Raw genomic sequence first — 21,539 nt, 5'->3', positions numbered from 1 at the left:
TCTGCAAGCTGTAGTTTGACACCCATTAATAAAGAGAGAGAAAAGAGAGCGATCCAAGTTAAACTTTGAATGGTGAGTTATTTCCCATATAAAGCTAACCTGAAGAATTTAAGTACAAAAGAATAAACTGTCCCAATCTCCTCCCCCATCTTTTTAACTCCATGGTAGGAAAGACAGCCAAGTACAGATGCAAAAATCTTTATATAAAAACTGGTTTACATATACTCAAGTTATGTAAATTCAGTACAGTTCATAATTAAAATTCCCAAAAATTGTATTGCTCTTCATGCTCAAACTTTGAGTATTGTCATTACATCACTAGAACTGATATACATGTAGTACTTGCATAATTAACTCAATAGGAATCATATTAACACTATCCTTGTTGAAACCCTTTGTTTCCAGCAGTGCCCATTAGGAACCTGTGTATCTTATTCAATTCCACAGAGTTCATGCTTCTTAACAATGTCATTTCAAAACATGTCCATTGAACGGCCTTCACTCCTCCCTTCAGATTTTCTGTTTTCTACTCTGTTTAGTCATGCATGAGGTATTATCAATTTCTGAAGCTTTCTCCCTAATATTAATTTCAATGCAGCCATTAGTTGTCCCAGTTTGCTCTTCACAAAGCTCCTCAATTGTTGTGGTAGCAGCAGATTCTCCTTTTTCTAACTTCTGTTGCATTTCTCGAAGCTTAGTAACAGCTTTGTCTATTGACATTATGCTGATAAGATTGAAGTCATGCATGCTGACCAGATGCAGCATGAAGTTTCGACATAAATTCTTCTTAATTATTGTGTGTCCATAATTTTCAACAAACAGCATGCAGGCATGATTCATTTGATTGTCAGCAATAAACCTGTCACATAAAAAAGTAGAATAAATCACTATGAGTTATGCTCACAGATATAACCAGAAGTGTATTTGGACTTTTAAAGCTTCAAAATAATTTAAGTTTCTCCCAGCATTCTGTTTAGATTTTGCTTGCTTTTCAAATTCATACATTTGTTTTAAATTTACACAACAAAATATACATAAAACAGAACAATGAAAACATTTAAATTAGTACATTTCAACTTTACCGGTTGGATCAAAAGGCGCTCTTCTGCTCACTGAAGGACTTTTTATGTCAATAGGCAGCTTTGGATCCAAGTCAGTAGTATAATTATATTTTTAAACTAAGAAGTGGGATTGTGAAAAGTAATTTAAAGCTCCGCTAACATACCCGTGCTTCATAACATGAAGATTCCATAATTTCATTACTTCTTTTTCTCCTTCATTAACATCAGAAAACTCTTCAATTTGCTGTGGTGAGACAACCATTTACATTTCTTTAGCTCTTGATTTATTCATTCCCACCCCCAACAGTGCTTGTTACAGTCATAACTGTTCCTCCATAGTCAAAAAAATACTATACAGCCAGGACACCATAGCTAGAGTTGTCTAAAGGCCAATCTGTTTGCTGAACACATACATTATTATTTTCAGTTCTTTTGGAAGAAATGGAATATATAAAATTTTAAAAGTGTTAGAAAGAGACTGAAAGAAGGTATTGGGCTCACATTCCCCATTAGTACTACTGCCCTGGCCATGATATAAATATGAATTATTCTGATTTCATTAGGTTCATTTTTCCCGTGGTAATGAGAGCAGTAAGCAAGCATGAGAGGAAGAAGCCTACTTCCTCTCCCACTCTGTATGAGAGATGACCAGGAGGGCAGTAACACTACAACAGGCATTTCAGTGGTTTTAACACACGGCACCTATTAAAATCTATGGCACCAGCCAATATGCGGTTTGTTAGGTCTAGCTTCTGTTTTTCTAGGTGGTCGGTACTGTTTTGTGCATGGAGGATCAAGGGGTACTCTGTCAAAGAAAATTTACCAGTGCTACTCAATATTCTAATAGTGGCTGAGTGGTACATCTTTAGCTATACCTGAGGTTTTTCCAATGCGCTTTAGAAGCTTAGAGAGCTAAGCAGAAGATTACAACACTATCCCGCAGCTGCTAATTGCACTTGCTGGTTAAGACAAGGTGCTACAACTTGCATGTGTACAGTGGCCTGGTCTGCAATATGACAGAGTACTGCTATGTTCCTTAAATCCCCACTTTGTTGGCCATTGTCTCTACTCCAACAATCCTTGGGTTCGTGACCAGCCTTTGCCATACTCAGTCTTGCAAGCCTAGTGAGGAACAGCAGAGGGCCCTAGTGAACCTTGTGAGGGAAAGCAGAAGAGAGGTTGCTTTCCTATGCCTGGCTAGTTTATATGGACCTTGGGTTAAGTCTGGAAAGTGGCTCATTCACACAGACCATACACCCAATATATACATGTAGAGAACATACTCAGTAATGATACAGATAGTTACCGTGATAGTTTTTTCCCTTAGCCACTCAGGGTCCTTTTCATCTTCACTATCAACTTCCATTTCTTGTGGACGGAGAGGTAAGCATGTATCACTGTGGAAGTATAACCGATTGTGTCCACTGCTGTATGTTCTTTGCTGTTCTACTTCTCCATCTTCAGATTCAAGAAATTCTGACATGCTGGCTTTTGTACGCTTTGGTCTAAGGAACATGAATACCCGTCTAATTGGTACAAATAACAATGCAGCAGGAATCTACAGCACAGGGAGCTAGATGGTACCTGAAGAGCATGCTTCTACCTCTAGGCTAACCACTGGCCTGCAGTTGCTATCCAAGCAGCAACCTACCCACAGAAATACATTTTTTTAAATCACATACATTTCAGTTTCAAGACTGGTGGGTATTTCTGTAACCCTAACCAGATGAAGTGGCTTGGAATCAACTGAAGATTTCTGTGGACAGAAGTGCATGGAAGTTATTTTTTTTTTGCTGCAGACCTGATGCAATTCCACCCTCATTCTGCTCCTAGGAGTCTCATGCCCTGCAGACTGCTGGGGGGGGGGGGAGGCAAAGACATCATGCTCCATTGACAGATATCCTTTTGTCCATGGAAGTTATCAGTTGATCTAACAGTATTCTGTTTGTATACACATTATACCATTTGTTGTTTTGATAAGCTAGTGAGCCCGAAATCAATTCAGGATCTAGGATAGGCATTGAGCGTGTGTGTGTTAAATGCTTTTGACTCACAGCCATTACTTCTGTAAAAATAAAGTAGCATTGTGCTGGCAACACAGCAAGTTGGGCACCCTAGAAACAGAATACAGTAAACACCTTCTATGGCTACAGGCCTAATATTCTGATCACTACAGCGCATGCATCTAAGTTCACTAGGCTGTCATTGAATGTTGTAAGTCAATTTTATCAAGGCTACCAGCTTCATTTTTCACTGGAAAATTAACAGCTCAATCTTTAAAATTGGCATCCATTGATCAATCAGCAGGGTTGTGAATTCTGGGCATACTATTTTTGAGTTTATTCTGTATCCTGTACATCACTCTAATAAATGTTTACAAATTATTAAAGAAGGCTTTTCTTCCAGCAAGTGGTAGCTTGTGATTTCTGAAAATGTTTCCTTCAATATCTAAAGAAGAGAACCTACTGAAGTTCTGGTGAATATGTAAAACATTAAGTATTAATCACTCAATGTGACAGATGATAAAGTTGTTATGTTTTATACTGACTATTGTTCTAAATTTAAGCATTGATTAGACCTACCTGAGGTTTTTATTTAGGTACAGTTATGCCAGGGAGAGGGCCCAGGTTCTACTTCTGACAGAACTATAATAGTCCACTTAAAAAGAACTTGGAGATTGGCTAGGGCTCTCTACTGCCTCAAGTAATTCCAGCAAACCAAAAAGCAGTAGCTGCAGCCAGAATGCCTACCTCCACTGGCTTCATTTTATAAGCACACATGCCAATGAGTGAAATTAAGTGTACCACTCTTAACACCTACAATAAGGAGGATAAATATCTCATTTATGGTACACCAATGACAGAAAACTTGGGGAAATTAGCATTTACAACTGAGGTCTGAACTTAAATCTGCAAATCTGAGTTTTCTCCATAATCCAAATTACAGACTCCTGCATGCATATGCACCTACCCACTCCCTCTCAACAAAAGACAACAGGGAGGATCATCAATGGATTTCCCTCAACACTGGACAGCTGGACTGGGAAATGCGCAAGGTCAAGGAGGAATCAAACGAATTATGCTATGAATGCAGACCTGCGTATGTTTCCAAAGCAACATCAAGCTTTCCACCTACCGGCACACAAGAATATGCGTAATGGGAGTACGCTTGACTGGCCCATTACGACTGAAGGCAAACCCAGGCTGACGATGAATATCCTGAGGATTCCCTGCGTAGGAGCCATCGTAGCATTCGTTGATAGAAACATCTATCCTAGCACCTTTTGGATGATACTGTAATAAATAAATATTTTATACAAAATAAGTATCTTAATGGCAACCAGGCACTTGCTGGTCCCCCACCTATTCTCTTTCAGAAGCATTAATTACTGAAACTCTCTTCTTCTTGGTAATTTCTCACTTAACTCTAGCCAAAAACCTCAGGATACTAAAGCTACAGCATAAATAACTTCATAGGAAACTTTTTAAAAATGATCCAAACAGGCTGAGTTTTCTAATCTCATCCTTTTGCAACACAAAGAATTGAAAAAAAAAATCAAACCATCAATGAAATACTACTGGGAATATAAAAAGGTGATACAGGCAATATTATTAGATACTGCAGTTGTGTAGAGTTAGCCTGCTTTGGCAATACTAAATCTGTTTAACGTTGACCCGCTGCCTCACTATAATCGTATAATACAAACTGCAATAGTATTAGGCTACAGAGTTAGAAATATCAAGGAAGAATACTTACTACATAATTGAAAATAAACCTGCTATGACAAAGCTTCAGATGTTTGAGTAGGCTGTAAAGCTTGCGGCAGTTCAATGTACACCACGGGCAATGCAAGTCATCTCTAGCTTCAGTCTGCTGCCTTGTGTTGTTGTTGTAAAGGAACTGGGGCAAACAAAAAGTTTGCGTTAACACACATAAACATGTTCACTTGTATTCAATCAATGGACCACCTCTAAAAATCTCATAAAATCTCACACTAGGTATCACAGTGCTCTCCCAAACATTGACACTCAAGGTAGTACAATTTAAAGTCAAAGTGAACTTTCTAATGTCCAAAAATAACACTACTTTTTAAAGATTCCACAGGCATCACCATCATCACATTAGCAGGTGGAACGGGTGGACATATCGTAAACACAGTATGCAACAGATAGTGACCAAGGTCTCCCTGTTTTTCCACACAAAATGAAAAAAAGCATTTGCAAAAATTGGGATTAGATAAGTTATAACTACAAATATCGGATTACTGATACCTGATAAAATATTCTCAGTTTCTGCCGTGGCTCATTCGAAACATCTCTTTCTTTTCTTGTTTGCAGATCTGATGGCAAGGACTCCTTCACAGCTGAAAGAGAACACGGATGTCAATAATGGCACTGCTGTTTCATGCAATCAGTACACGGCACTTTAGCCATGTTTTGCAGGCAGAGTTCCCATCATTCTGTTATAAATGCACTAGTCTAGGAAAATGCAATTGAGTGGTCTCATTGAATTTGTAATTATACATGGTCCTTCAGAACACAAGATGTGTGCCCCAATTAAGGCATGTCATACATGATCAAGCTTTCAGCATGAGCTCCAATCTATTATACTGGACATACTTACTAGATTTGTTTCCAAATAAATATTCAAAAATAAATTATGTTAATATTGGAAACGCGCACAGACCTCACATGTTGGTATTTTATCATATTCGAATACTACCAGTCATCCAAGGAACTCATTATCCCATTCAGTTCTTATAAAACACTGGAAGTTGCCCAGGATTATCCAGCAAGCTTCACGATTGAGTGGACAGCTGATCCCAGGTCTCCCTGTTTCAAGCCCAACATACCATCCACTACACCATACTAGATCCTAGTGGGTATGTAAGATGGTTAACATAAGGTTAATCGCACACATATATCCTTATTAGACTTCTTCACTGTAGACCATTCCTTCTCACCAAACTGCATAACAATATACTATCAAGATCTACCTAATAGGTCAGGAAAATAAGCAATCACTGCACCCCAAAGTAGAAGACAAATTGATATATCAAACATTGCTTTTTAACGAGTGAGACTAAAGGGTAGTGATGGACACTTGTGTTATTGTGGCTAAATGCATGTCATTTTCATATCAATTTCATTTGCCCGCTCCAGTCTTTTTGGGAACGAAAGGGACTTCCATCTAACCACTCCGTACCTGTGCAACTGCTTGTTGATGAAAAAGAACAGAGGCAACTCACAGATTAAGGAAATATACAAGGCAGGTAGCATTAATGTTTCAAAGCCGGAATGTCATTGAGCACTGGTTGGGTTTTTTTTTTTAAGATACCACTTACGTCCACTTGCAGGACCTGCACTCCTTCCTAATTTTGTATGTATAGATCCACCGCTTTCCCAAATATGGCAAAAATTTAATGATCAGACAAATCAATCCTCTAAAGTGGCTTCTAGTTCTAAGACCTGGTATGTGGGACAGGGCACAACTGCTCTCTGTGCAACACTCTCTATACAAGAGTCACACTGTTATGCGCAACTGATACAAGTTTTTAAAAAGATGTTCCACAGGCATGTGAAAGCAGGACCTGTTCCTATTATTTCTCCATTCATTACAGAGATAAGCTACAGACCTGTAAGATACTATGGACTGACACTGGGGCTCTTACCAGTACGCTGTTGGCTACTATTATTGTGCTGTTGGCTATTATTTGCCGAGGACTGAAGAAGCAGCCAGGGAACTTCAAGTGTTTTTCTGCTGGCATGGCATAGCAGGCTACACAACTGAGCCACTAGGGTACTGGCAGCCCACTTGAGCTTAAAGAATCCAAGCAGTTTCATTTTGCATCCTGTACAAAGGTACACCCACCTTCTCTTCAAAAACCTGTTCAGCACTTTTGTGTCTTAAGCATTCAAGCAGCAGTGCACACAACTGCTCACACCCTGAAGCCTCATAAAATTGCAATGTTCAGGAGTACCATTATGTCACACGTTTGAAAAAGGCTATTTCTACATCCTGTGCAGCATTTTGAATTCCCCTCCTCTTGGTTTTGAAGCTACATGCTGGGAAATCAAGGGGTAGTGGCTGGGATAGTATTGGTCTAGCTCAATCATCAGCTAACAAAAAGTTTCCTGAAGCTCTCAGGGGAGCCAAAATAGTTCCGAAGAGTTGGGGTATTTGGCTAAGACTATGTCTATTTCTATTGAGCCATCTGTCATTATAGTGTAAGCCAAGCTACACTACAGTTGCCAATTATTTCAGGAGGACTGGAATGACTGGCAAGCTAAACGGGCATGTTTATCTGCTAAACTCCATCAGTTCTAAGAACTGTTAATTAGCTTGTATGTTTTGACATGTATTTATTAGGCAAAGTTAGTGCTCCTGATCGCTTAAGTATTGTTGAGATTTGGTGGGGGGCATGAAATTCCCTCCCTCCAATCCGCTAAGGCACGAACTGACACTGGCCTTGTGTTCAAGGTTAACAAAGATTCTCTCTCTAACATTACTTAGTCAAAGTTAAAATCTGGCTGGGAAGTTTGCTTGCAACTGGACGGAAGTAATTCCACGACCCCATGTAAGGTTAAGATGTTAGAAATGTCACTGAAGGCACAATACTGGTAACTGCAACAACTTTTACAGTACAAGACCCATGTACTTAACAAGTACAAAAAGATAGCATCTATTTCTAAAGTAGACCATCCTATGCACTGAAATATATTTAAACTAACCAATATGATAGTACAGTAAACCCCCAATTCTATCCTGCTTTCATGAGTTTTACTGCCTGTTCCTCACTATTATTGTCTTCTAAATGATGCCACATCATTGAAGTTCTACATTTATACTAGGTCCCTGAAAAATACATATAATTCCAATCATTCCTATGCAAAGTATTCTCAAAATCAAATTCCTTCAAAGGCAAGTTTTCTAGCACTGCTTGAAACCAGTGAAACATTTTAAAATACTAATACTTTCACAGTTTGAATCTCGACTCCCAATCTGCTACGAGAAGCCTTTACAGGAAGCGCTAACAGGTTGCTGAGGGGAAAAAGAGAAAGCGTCAAGAAAAAAAAAAGGCAAAACTTAAAGGCAAAGCTTGAAAGCTTTTAAAACTGCACCACCAATGAGAATTATTCTTCTTTTGATAAAAGGCTTCTAAGAGAGAATACACATACTGTGGATAGTGGTTTCCAGTACAAATGCCTGTACTCTCAAATGGACAAGTGGGCACCACTAGCCTCCAGAGCATCCTATTGTTATTGCCAGGGGCAGGGGCCAAGAGTTACGGAACAGCTCAATCATTTAGAATTCTTCAGACCAAAAATTCACCCAGGCACCTTTTTATTTTAAAAAACCTTAAGATTTTCATTTTTCTATCAGTCACATATTGACAGTTAAAGGCTAAAATGGAAAGAGCCTTGTTACTTACGTGAAGGCTCCTTCTGAACTGGGGAAAGGAGGTCATGTTGGATGCTTCCGTCCTCTGCTACTCTGGGAGGCAGGTCTAAAGAAACTTCCTGTCCAAGGAGGGAACGCCCCTCTACTTCCAGTTCAATACTTTCCAAGCTCATGAACTCTAAAATATTAACTTGTAACAATGGATAGGAGAACTAACCAGTATAATAAATATAAACAAATACAAATAGTCATGCCAGAAGTGGCACTGGTAGATGTGATATTCCCCTAGGGGAAGGCAAGGAGCATGCAAAAGTTAGTAACTGCAGCAAATTCAAACAGATAATAACAGATAACTCTCGTACAGACATCCTACGTGGAGCACAAGACATAGTGGGTAATAAGCCCTCTTAACTGATAGTCCGTCAGGGTGGGCAAGATGACCTCCTTTCCCCAGTTCAGAAGGAGCCTTCACATAAGTAACAAGGCTCTTTCTCCAACTGGGGAAGGAGGTCATCTTATGTTGGGACCTACAAGAGCTGTCCCCAGGAATGGGTGGGACTAGACGTCCTGTAGGATGCTCTGTAGGACCCGTCTGCCAAAGGGCAGCGTCCGCCAAAGCATACAAATTTAGTTTGTAATGACGGACGAACGTGGAGGCTGATTTCCACATGGCCGCTCTGCAAATTTCGTCCAGGGAGGCCTGGCGTTGGAAGGCCGCTGAAGTGGAGGCGCTTCTCACCGAATGGGCTGTGATTCCCCCTGGTAAGGGCCGATTACTATGCAGGTAAGCCTGAGATATGCAGGTTTTAATGCTGCGGCTGATGGCTGCTTTGGACATGGTTTTTCCCCTATTGGGACGAGATAGATTTATGAAAAGTGACTCAGTAGCCCTGATGTCCTCGGATTGTTTGATATAGGTCTTTAAGGCCCTTCTGACGTCGAGAGTATGCCACTCCTTCTCCTTAGGGTGTTTCGGACTGGTGCAGAAGGAGGGCAGACTAATGTCCTGATCCCTATGGAATGGCGTATTAATCTTGGGCTGAAAGGATGGATCTGGTCGAAGTACGACCTTATCCCGATGGAATACGCACAGGCCGGGATTAATCGATAGAGCACCCAATTCCGAGACCCTATGTGCTGAGGTGAGTGCTGTCAGAAAAAGGGCTTTCATGCGTAGCCACTTGAGATCGATGGAGCGTAAGGGTTCGAAGGGACTCTTAGTAAGGGCTGTGAGAACGGTGTGAAGGTTCCACATCGGAAAGCTGTGGGCCACTGCCGGAGAGGTGGAGGTTACTCCCCTTAAGAAAGCCTTGATGTGGGGATGCGTAGTTATGGAGAACCCTGATATTCTAGACACAATAGTGGCTATGGCTGCCAGTTGCCGCCGTAGCGTGGCCGGTCTTAGGCTCTGTTTGCGGCCATCCTGCAAGAAAGCTAGTAGATCCCCGATGCGTGGTCGTAGGGGATCAACTTTTTTACGGCAACACTAACAAAGGCCTTCGAAGTGGTGTTGTAAATCCTTCTTGTGGAAGGTTTTCTGGACTCCAAGATGGTATCTATGATGTCCAAGTCATATCCCGTGGCTAGGAGCCTGTTCCTTTCAACGACCACACGGTCAAATGGTACCAGTCTGGATCGAGATGAAGGATTGGTTCCTACCTGAGCAAGTCCGGGCGTGTTGGTAGTCGCCAAGGATCTTGGGTTGACAACTCTAACAAGGCTGGGAACCAAGGACGTCTCGGCCAGTATGGAGCCACTAGTAGTACTGTCGCCCTCAGTGATCTGATCTTCCTGATGACCCAAGGGATCAGCGGGAGGGGGGGAAGGCATATAGTAGGGCGAGAGGCCAGGGAGCTGTCAAGGCATCCATTTGTTCCGCCCTGGGATGTTGGAAACGAGTGAAGAACCGCGGTAGTTGGTAGTTGGAAGCCGATGCAAAGAGGTCCACTTGCGGTTTCCCTAGTCTCATGGTTATGAGTCTGAAGACTACCGGGTGTATAGACCATTCCGATTCCTCCAAAGATTGGCGGCTCAGCCAATCTGCCTGCGTATTCAACTCCCCCTTAATGTGTTCTGCTGAGATAGAGGCGAGGTTTACCTCTGCCCAGGACAGGATCTGAGTGGCTTCTCGGTGAAGGGTAGATGATCGAGACCCCCCCTGCTTGTTCACATGGGCCTTCGCAGATATGTTGTCCGTTCTCACCAGCAGGTGTTGTCCCTGGATCAGGTCTTGAAAGTGAAGTATGGCCCTGAATATAGCACGAGGTTCTAGTGCATTTATGCTCATCTTTTTCTCTTGAATGTCCCAGGTCCCCTGGGGTGGTTGGTTGTCAAAGGAGGCCCCCCAGCCTGTAAGGCAGGCGTCCATGAATAGCTGGCACGGGGTCGGTAGTATGTAAGGGAGACCTTTTGGATAGGTTGCCGAGTCGAGTCCACCATCTGAGACTGGTCTTCACTGATCTGCCTAGTACCAGTGCCTTGCGGTGTTTGTTGGAAATGTCCTCCTGATAGGGTTGGAGGAATCCCTGCAGGGGCTCGCGTGAAAACATGCCCAAGGGACAGCTGGGAGGGCAGATATCATGTGCCCCTGGAGTTTCGCCATAATCATGAGCTGTGAGGTTGGTGACCGTAGAATTGGATTCACCAGTGATGAAAACTTTCTGATTTTGTCCTCCGGGAGGAAAAGGGTATTTGACGTGGTATCTATAATGACCCCCAGGTGAGTAAGATGTTGTGTCGGACACAGGTGGCTTTTCTCTCGGTTCAGGATGAAGCCGTGTTCCTCCAGGATGTTTATGACCATGTTGGTGTGATGACTGCTGAGGTCCTCCGTTGGTCCGCATATCAGCAGGTCGTCTAGATAAGGATGAACGAATTCCTCTGGTCCTGGCCAGGACCACTAGGGTCACGAGAAGCTTGGTAAACACTCGTGGTGCTGAGGAGAGGCCGAATGGAAGGGCTCTGTATTGATAGTGTCGGTCGAGAACGCAGAAGCGAAGAAACTTCCAGTGATTGGGATGAATCGGAACATGCAAGTATGCTTCCTTCAGGTCGATGGATGTGAGGAAATCTTTGGGGCATAAGGCCTCTTTGACCGAGCGTAGCGTTTCCATTTGAAAACGCCTCTTCAGGACATGCTTGTTTAGGAATTTGAGATCTAGTATCGCTCTCCAGCCTCCGTTTTGATTTGGAACGGTAAAGAAAATGGAGTAAATTCCTAATGATTGTTCCTGGGGAGAGACTGGCTTGATCGCCTGAATATTCAGTAGATGTTGGACAGCGGCCGCTGTCCTTAGACGTTTTTGTTTGTTGGAAGATCTTGGAGGGGCTACAAAATGGTCTGGGGGTGTTCTGTCAAACTCTATTTTGTAACGTGTAGCCACTATCTGGGATACCCAGTGATCTGCACGGGAGGATTCCCACTGGTGAAGAAAGGCTGGCAGCCTGCCCCCCACAGGCGGAGATGAGGCGTCACTGCTTTTGCTGGCGTGGTCCCTTGTCTCCCGTCAGATTGGAAGTTGGAGAAGCGGGTAGGTTTTGACCTGCGACCGCCCCTCCGAAAGGAATTGTGGTAATGCCATTGACCTCGATGTTGATCTTGTCTGAACCTGGATTGGGGGTTATAGGCCCGAAAGGAGCTTTGTGATGTAAAATTCCTAGCCCCCCTGCGGAGGCTTTTGGGGAGCACCATCTTCTGGTCTTTGGTTTCCACCAAAATCTCGTTTAACTTCTCCCCAAATAATTTCTTGCCCTGGAAGGGATAGCCCATTAACATCGACTTGGATCTGTGCTCCACTTGCCAAGGGCATAGCCACAGGGATCTCCTGACAGCAATCATGGTAGAAAGAGCCCTGGCTGAAAACGACATGGTGTCCAGGGTAGAATCAGCCAAAAAGGAAACTGCCTTGAGGACTCGAGAAGCTCCTTCTAGGGCATTTCTGTCCTCTTTGGGTATCAGCTGGACCAGTTTTCTGGTCCATAAAATGGCCGCCCTGCAGACTAGGGACGAAGTAATTGAAGAGTTAATGGCCCAAGCGGCCGCCTCATGAGCCTTCTTACAAGCTAGGTCGGCTTTTCTGTCAGATGGATCCTTTATCATGTTGGATCCCTCTTCAGTGACCAGGTCAGAAGAGTCAAGGACAGTGACAGGACTCGACAGCAGGGATTTTGAGGAGGTCGGCTGCATTATCAGCAAGTTTGTAAAACCTCCTAGCAAGGGGAGGAACCTGGCGAGACGCCATGGGTTTTTCCCATTCTGCTTTGATTAAGGTCAAAAAATAATCAGGAACGGGTATAACCTTTGGTGAGACGTTATGCTTGTGGAAAAATTCCTGCATTCCAAAGGGTTTTTCCTTAGGTTGGGAGTTTGATTGCCCAACAAGATCAAGTGCAGCTAAGGTTTTATTTATGAGGGACTGAAAGTCCTCTGGGCTGAACAGCCTAAGCTGTTGCTCCTCTGTTAAGGGCTCATCAGAGTCTGAAAACTCTCCCTCCTCCCTTTCCTCACTGGAGGAGTCTTGGGGGGGGGATAACGCAGGTAGGGTGCTCCCGAGAGGGTTCTGATCGTGCGGGCTTTGTAGTTCCCCCCTCGTTGATTTTGGAGTAGGAGGCACTAGTTCCCTCCCCTGGGTCATCTAACAGGGATGGGGCTACCCCTCCGCTGAGGGAAGGAGCTGGAGAGGGCACCTGCATGGCCCTCAAGCCGTCAGTAAAGGCGTCTTTAATGAGCGCGGCAAGCTCTGCCCTTAACTGCGCCATTCCTCCCACCTCAAAAGAGGATGCGGGAGCAGCCGCCTCTGGGGCCCGAAAGATGGGGGGAATCATACCCTCTGTAGTTAGAGAAGTCGTTCGCAGAGCCGAGGACGGTGCCGGCAGAGCGGGAGCGGCAGCCGCCGCAAGATCTAGTAGGGAGGAAGCGGCGTCTGCCGCTGGGTCTGAAAGGAACGAAGTGGTCCCGGCCGCGGAACCCGATGCACTTGGGAGGGCTTCAGCCGCGGCGGCAGCCGCAGCAAGGTTGCTAGGAGCGGCTGGCACAAAAACTGAAGCAGCAGAAGCAGCGCTTTGAGCCGAGACGGCTCGTGCCACAGACTTAATCTTTTTGCCCGTGCACACAGCCGAGTCGACATGCTTCCTTTTAACGGATGCCGCCCCTGCTTTCTTGCCCTTCCCCTTAGAGCCCCCGGGGGGGCTTTTTAAGGCTCTGGGACGAGGAGATAAGTTGGCCAGGTTCGAGATCTCCTGGAACAAGAAAACTGTCCTGAGCGTCCACCATTTTTGTTTTGGCGGGAAGGCTTCCCCTCAGAACTTATTATTCACTAAGATGAAAGAGGGAAAAAATCGGGTCAGAAAGAATCAGAGTATAGAATAGTTTAGGTTAGTTAAAGATGAAATATAACGAAAGGGAGACAGAAGAAAAGGGTACAATGCCTGTCTCTATTCCTAAGCTTGCAGGGAGCTGCGAATAAGCTGCTCTTCCCGAGCGAGGCAGGAAAGAACTGGAAGTAGAGGGGCGTTCCCTCCTTGGACAGGAAGTCTTTAGACCTGCCCTCCCAGAGTAGCAGAGGACGGAAGCACCCATCATAAGATGACCTCCTTCCCCAGTTGGAGAAACTCTTATACAATTACTGTAAGTAACCACACTGCAGTACTAGTATATAGTACTAACTATATAGCACTAACTATTTCCCAACCAATGTAAAAAAATCACAGTCTGGGACCTCAGACTTACTGCTAGAAACAGGAATGCATACCTTTCACTATAGAACTTAGGAAACCAAGTACAATACTTCAAATGACAGCTAAATGTTAAGCAATTTGAATTTTAAAGATTGGCGTAAACGGAGAGATTTCGGACATATCACAGTGAACATAGTTTGCCAAGTTAGTTGACTTGACTTAGAAAAACAAAACACAAACCTAAGTTACACTGATGTGTGCTTAAAGGTAAAGGTAGTCCGCTGTGCAAGCAACAGGGCATTACTGACCCATGGGATGATGTCACATCCCGATGCTTACTAGGCAGACTATGTATATGGGGTGGTTTGCCATTGGCTTGCATACTATTAACTTCAAAGTGACAAAGGTGTTTGAATACAGCTCAACTCCTGTTCTGCATTCTATTGCTAAGGACTTCACCATGTCTGTTTATAAAATTTGAATCACTTTCCCAACATTTTAAAGAAACACACAAATAGAAAATAAATAGCAAAACACATCAATAAACCATCAGATCTACAAAACAGTGACGTGACATTCAACTGCATAAGATTTTAAAACAAGAATTAGGAATAACGAATAACGAATTAAAAAAAACCCAGTATCTTAAGCTGCTGACAACAGCTGTACAAGGAGACAGCAGGAATACTCTACGCAAAGACCTATAAAAAGTGCCATGGATGAAAGATGGTACCTTCTGCTCTTGTGGATTTCTCTGCTGTTAAAGAATAGACCAGGGCTTTATTTACTGCTCTCAGAATGCAAGGAGGTACCTATGGAAACATTTCTTCTACTATACCTAGCCACCAAATGCCTTAAAGGTCAATACCTTGAGCTGGACTGTGAAACAAAATTTGAAGCCAACTCCAGAACGATAGGATCTCTTCCACACAAGCCTGCCAGGAGGCAAGCAAGAATGTTCTGTATTCTGACACAACAGTTATCACCTTTCCTCAGTCAAACAGATTATCAGTCAGCTTAATGCATTGCAACATAGTACAAATAATCCTTCCCCAACTCTGAATGAATACCAAGAAAACCAGCACACATTTTATCAGTTTGTCTGATTCCACATTTGCAGTTTGTCTGCAAGACATATTAGAACGGTTAAGAACTGCAACTAAAAAGCAGCCCAAGGTAAGCAAGTGGGCCCACTTTGTAATTAGCATTTATCAACTTGAAGTATTCACTTACCTATCGTCTGAGCAGGTTTAACAGAACTGGGCTTGTTTTCTTGAGGGAGACTTTCTGAATTCCGCGTTGCAAGGGGCTTGGCAATAGGAGCTGTGGGTTTATCACTGGCATCCCCTGTCCATCGAAGGGTAAACTGGAGCGTTGGTCCCTGAGAAAATGTTTCAAACGGAGGCAGCCTCTGCAATAAAAACACTTCCTCATGAGATTTTCACAGAAGGCATTTCAAGACATTTAAGTGCTAAGTAAAATATAGCAAGTCTTCAATGAAAAGTTATAAAAATACAACCTTTTACCATATTGACAAATTGGGGGTGGGTGGAACGGTAAATTGTCTCTGATGCGTCTGAGATCTGAGTTACTCAGTTCCAAGGGAAGATAACTTTGGCTATCTATCAGCCATGTAGTTGAGGAGCTGACCTTCAAAGTCCCTCCACCCTTTCTGTTCAGATGGTGCATGGCAGCCCAAATAGCAAAAGGAGAGATGTCATGAAGGTTCATTATTTCCCTACAGTACTGGTCTTCATTAACTTTCTTTCCCCCTTGTCATCCAGGCCAACATGATAATTGGGAGGGGAGATATGGACAGACATTCTTTCTAAAGCAAGAATCTAAGGAAACCACCACCCTCCATGACTGACTGCCCAGACTAATTAACCCCTGTTTGTGCTATAGCAGTGGCAACATGAACAGCGAGGCTTGAAGGTTATAGAGGGCACAGCTGAAAAGGTACATGTATCCTCTGTACTGAAAGAGGATACTGTGTATGCACAATTTTAAACTGTGAGATTTTTAAACAAGAGAGACCTTAATCTCTCACAGGTTGTATCTGGTCGTGTAATTCTGGCTTTGGCTGTAAATAAATTTATTCAAATATGTATGCACAAGGAGGTTGCATGTGTGTGTGAGGATGCACATATGTATACCAGGAGCAGATGCACTCCCAGCCTCCTTCACCCAGCAGAGATTACTGCAGGTCTCCACTTGCGTGGTGTAGTGGTTAAGAGCGGTGGTTTGGAGCGGTGGAGTCTTATCTGGAGAACCGGGTTTGTTTCCCCACTCCTACACATGAAGCCAGCTAGGTGACCTTGGGCAAGTCACACTCTCTCAGCCTCACCTACCTCACAGGGTGTCTGTTGTGGGGAGGGGAAGGGAAGGTGATTGTAAGCCGGTTTGAGTCTCCCTTAAGTGGTAGAGAGTCGACATATAAAAACCAACTCTTCTTCTTCTACATCTCTTTAAGGACATTACAGGTAAATTGATTCCTTTCAATTCTGTATCAAATTAGTTAAGTAAATCAGGTGGTGGACTATTTGTCTGTTTAGTGTTCACCAAATAAAACAGTCCAGTCACTCTAGCTAGGTACTTCCAATAACCTATCAGAACTGTACCATTTAAATCTCCCTTCTCAAAACCTCTGAATGATTCTCTGAAGTTCTACCCTACACCACACCCAAGAGGGGGAAAAAAAACCATGGGCACAAGGATCATCCCCGTCTACCATTTCCAATCCTGGGATAGTTGATCCCTGGAGTTGTAGGACTTACATGAACAAACAGACATGAGGATCAGAGGACTACACTGAGGAGGGTGAAGGGGATGAATTTCTCTAATTCTTGCAAAATCACTGCAAGAGGAAGGTGGCAGGGGGACTTTTGTCACCTTTGTCCTCCCAACCCTGTGGCTGTTAGTCCACATGGGTCCTGCGACCCAAAGAATCAACTGCTGAGTGGAGGGGAATCAGGGAAATACAGCACCCGGTCTGAACTGCTGCCAAGAACAACCACTACTTTCCAGTGTTTTGAAGACTGGAAACAAATTCAAGCAGCTCTTTGTTTTATATGCATTTAAATATGACCTTCTGAAAAAGCAACACAATGCCGCATACCTTTCCATCAAGTATCGTCTCCCATGTTGCTCTCTTCTTACTAACGGGACACTCTTCCATTTCTTGCATGGCAACTTCATATTCTCCATCAAGAAGCTGAAGTCGTCTATTATGTGGAAAAAAAGGATAGACATTTACTGATATTCAGTGGCCATGTTTTGATGGACAGGTGGCTGTCCTGCCCCAGAGAGGTAAAACTGCCAACCAGCTGTTTTGCACCTGAGCCTATGGGAGTGCTGGTCCAGCATCCAATCACCTTTTAGAGGGGGGAATGGACTGTTGGAGGGAAGCACAGCGGCAGTCAGTTTGGGTCTGCCTCAGCAAGAGAGCAGAAAGTTTAAAGGGTAGGTTCTTGTAGGTTATCCGGGCTGTGTAACCGTGGTCTTGGAATTTTCTTTCCTGACGTTTCGCCAGCAACTGTGGCAGGCATCTTCAGAGTAGTAACACTGAAGGACAGTGTCTCTCAAGACACTGAGAGACACTGTCCTTCAGTGTTACTACTCTGAAGATGCCTGCCACAGTTGCTGGCGAAACGTCAGGAAAGAAAATTCCAAGACCACGGTTACACAGCCCGGATAACCTACAAGAACCAATGAACTCTGACCGTGAAAGCCTTCGACAATATTTTAAAGGGTAGCTCTGCCAGGTAGTGTGGCACAGTGATTTACCTCTGAGAAAGTATCCAGTTGTGAGGCCTAGTACCATTTAGCCTGATTCTTGCAAAAAGGCAGGCTGCTGTGGGTGGAATCCTGTCTGGGTGCAAAAGGATTCAACTTGGTGGCTAAGCAGTGAAAGCCTGTTTGTAATCACAAGTGTTAAACGGAAATCACAATCTAAAAACAAAAGTAGCTTGTATCTTTTCCTATGACTGTCTAGAGACCTGTGCTGATTAACCGTTCTTTAAAAACAACCTGTATATAAATAAATCATCTGTGTTGTTTTTATACAATTCCTGACTCTGATATCCGGTCTTCTTGCTCACCACAAAACTTACCTCGGTAGCAAACCCCAAAGTCTTTATACTCACAACCCGAACTATATCTTGTAACAAGGAAGTTTTATTTTAAAACTTCCCCAAAATTTTAAGTGGCTGTGTGGATCTCCTCGATTGACTTATAGAAGCCTATCAAATATGTATCTTGATTTTATATATGGTACTTTACATGAATTCTTCATATATATCTTGATTGTGATCCAGGTCATGGGCACATGGTATCTTTTCAGACTCCTTTTTCTCCACTGAAGTCCCCTGTGTATACCGTGTTTCCCCGAAAATAAGACACTGTCTTATATTTATTTTTCCTCAAGAAGACACACTATGGCTTATTTTCAGGGGATGTCTTATTCCGAGGGAATCAGAACTGTCCTCCCTCTCGGCTCCCGTTCTCCCCTTACCACCCCCTTCCGGTCCCGCCCCCAGAGGCCCAGGCGCGCTGGTTGCCGGGCCTTTGAAGTGGCCGCGGGAGACTGCATCTGCTCAGCTGGGCTCCTCCTGTCTTCCCCGCCCCCAGAGGCCCAGGCACGCTGGTTGCAGAGCCTTTGAAGCGGCTGCGGGAGACCGCCTCTGCTCAGCTGGGCTCCTCCTGGTCTTCTCCACACCAGCCCCGGGGTGTCTTATTTTCGGGGTATGGCTTATATTAAGCAAATGCTTAGAAATGCTGCTACGGCTTATTTTATGGGTATGTCTTATTTTCGGGGAAACACGGTACCTCCTCCCTTACTCCTGAAGGATGAGGTTACCCCTTTGTGTTACGTAAGAGCTTCACATACACACCAGCCTCTTTAATTCTCAAACAATTTTTTTAAAAAGCCATGCCTCACTTTTCAAAGATGAGCTCTGGAAGCTCCCACGTCTGGGTCAGCCAGTCTCTATCTAGAAGTTATTAACCAACAAGGAAATGTATTGCTGTCCCCGATACAAATTCCAAGATTAGAATGGCAGAGAAAAAGTAGGAAAAGTTGGGAAAAGAATCCCCCCCAACTCACCCAATACATTCTTAAACTGAAAAATTGGAAATCTGGTGGAGTACTGCAAAAACGTATATGAAATATTTTTCTTTGGAATGAGTGACATGCTTTAAGATAAACTTTTAGTTGCTCAGAATGTGTAGCATGGAAGCTTTTATGAGACCATCAACAGCATTAGATAAATATACTTGTGCATAATGTAGACATTTACACAAATCTGCTTAAATCCATGTTGGTCCGTATGTTGCATATAATACTGAACAGTGCAATGTTTTTCATATTGTAAAGTGTGACGTAATATCCAAATATACTGCTAGCTCTACTGTGATTGTCTGAGATTGTCTAAACCAGAGTTCCCCAATATGGTGCCCACCAGTACTTCAGCAGGTGCTTGCCAAGATTTTCAAATTGTAGGAAGGGCTTGTAACTGGCTGTCCTCATTCAAAAGAAAGGGCAATAGTAGCCACAGCCACTAGAAGATCAGGAGAACTAACATTCCTCAGTCAGTGTGTGGTTTCATTCCCTTCAAGCATTAGTTGTTTTTATTCTCCCTTCTGGAAAACCAGGTTCAATTCCTCACTCCTCCACGTAAGTGGTGGATGCTAATCTGGTGAACTGGGTTGGTTTCCCCACTCCTCCACATGAAGCCAGCTGGGTGACCTTGGGCTAGTCACAGTTCTATTAAGAGCTCTCTCAGCTCCACCTACCTCACAGGGTGTTTGTGGGGAGGGGAAGGGAAGGTGATTGTAAGCTGGTTTGATTCTGCCTTAAGTGGTAGAGAAAGTCAGCATATATTTCTGCCCCCTTCTCCTTCTTTCTCCCCACATCCTCAGGTTTTCCTTCCTATACCCCCTTCTGTGATTCTTTTGTAAAGTGGGGAAGGAAGTATTGTGTTCGGCTTCACTTCCTGCGGCAACCATTTGAGGTTTGACTATATCTCCTGCAGCAGCCATTCTGGAGTGGTGCTCACCATCCTCCATCAAAATTCCAAAGGTGCCTACAGGCTCAAAATGTTGGGGGGCCCTCGTCTAAACACTTTATTAAGAAATGTATGTGTGTTCTACATTCTCAAGGGATATCAAATACACTCATGCAACCCTCTTAATAGAGGTGGTTTGGGGGTGCCTAACAGTGCATTCCTTACCTTTTGGCATCTGGGGACAGCGTAGCCGAGGCGCTGCTGCGGCGCCTCCAAAGCCGTTTCATGGCCGCCGAAAGACAAAAAAGCCTTATAGAGGCTATTTTTGTAAAAACGGGGTTTTTCGGCCCATAGAGATGCTAAAAAGCAGGCGCAGCAACATCGTTCTCCCTGCTGGAGTTCGATGCTAAATGGGGACAGGAAGCTGCCTACAGGCAACTCCACCCCCAGCCCCCCCCCCGGAAAGCTGGGACGCCAGCGGAAGAGTGATTTATGGAAGATAAAAAGACACTTGGTTGAATCCTATGACTGCCTTCCACTAAGTGTTCCTTCAAAAAAGAAAGACTTTGTCCAATGGAGAAAGATTTCACTCAGATGAAGAAAAGCCTTCTTTTGATGAAGGAAATCTTTCTCCATTAGAGAAAAAACTGTGTGGAAGGCAGTCACGGGATCCAACCCACCGGAATCTTTATTGGAAAAAGGCCTGAAGATGAGAGGTATAAAATAATTTTAAAGTCCTGTTTTTTTACTTCTAACTTCTGCTTTGTTTAATGATCAACTTCATGATAGGTTCTCATTAAGCAGTCTTAACATCTGGAGGAATGGTAAATTAAATTAGATATGCTAGAAAAGTTAGTGGATGATCACATGTTGAATTATGAAGGCATTACATGTAAATTAGAGGGAATAAAACACCTACTTTTTCAATTATTTTCAAATAAGGCTAGTTACCATCCTACTGAAAAACTATAACTGTCTAAATAAAAGCCACCTTTGTATCTAATAAGCAACAATCGTATTTCTAGCAGAAGAGCAACCTAGGTATATTCATTGTTACTATATGTATATACCACCCCTTTAAGCTACGTGAAGAAATGGGAGATTTATGAACAGATTTGAGTTCACAGGAAGGGAAATGGAACTGAGAAATATCACCTTAAAGGTAATGAATGAATTTTTGTAAAATACTTTTGCAGTGGTATCTTATATTTAACAAATTAGTTATTAAACACAGAACTTTATCTGATGTATGTTGGAGATGTGGTTGGGGACATGCAGATTTTATACATATCCAAAACTCTTATACATATCCAAAACTTTTAACTATATTGGCAAAAAAGGTAGTTTATCAATGATATGTTGTGCAATAATATACCACTTGATTCTATGAGCCTAC

At 43.3% G+C, this 21,539-nt stretch overlaps 1 protein-coding gene across 1 annotated transcript in view; it reads right to left on the bottom strand.

Annotated features, from left to right (window-relative positions):
* Positions 1 to 507: 507 nt before the first annotated feature.
* Positions 508 to 21,539, bottom strand: part of SUZ12 (SUZ12 polycomb repressive complex 2 subunit) — a 47,894-nt gene continuing 26,862 nt past the window's right edge. The window contains exons 9-16 of the mRNA XM_056852260.1: positions 17,257 to 17,362; positions 15,372 to 15,549; positions 5,333 to 5,424; positions 4,818 to 4,961; positions 4,197 to 4,354; positions 2,368 to 2,566; positions 1,226 to 1,305; positions 508 to 859 (exon numbers count right to left, since the gene is read on the bottom strand). Of these exons, the coding sequence (XP_056708238.1) occupies positions 511 to 859; positions 1,226 to 1,305; positions 2,368 to 2,566; positions 4,197 to 4,354; positions 4,818 to 4,961; positions 5,333 to 5,424; positions 15,372 to 15,549; positions 17,257 to 17,362 (1,306 nt within the window). The 3' untranslated portion in view covers positions 508 to 510. The remainder of the gene's footprint in view (positions 860 to 1,225; positions 1,306 to 2,367; positions 2,567 to 4,196; positions 4,355 to 4,817; positions 4,962 to 5,332; positions 5,425 to 15,371; positions 15,550 to 17,256; positions 17,363 to 21,539) is intronic.

Source organism: Euleptes europaea, chromosome 1, assembly GCF_029931775.1.
Source record: "Euleptes europaea isolate rEulEur1 chromosome 1, rEulEur1.hap1, whole genome shotgun sequence".
In the NCBI taxonomy this organism is placed as follows: Eukaryota; Metazoa; Chordata; class Lepidosauria; order Squamata; family Sphaerodactylidae; genus Euleptes; species Euleptes europaea.
This window is presented reverse-complemented; position numbering and strand designations above follow the sequence as displayed.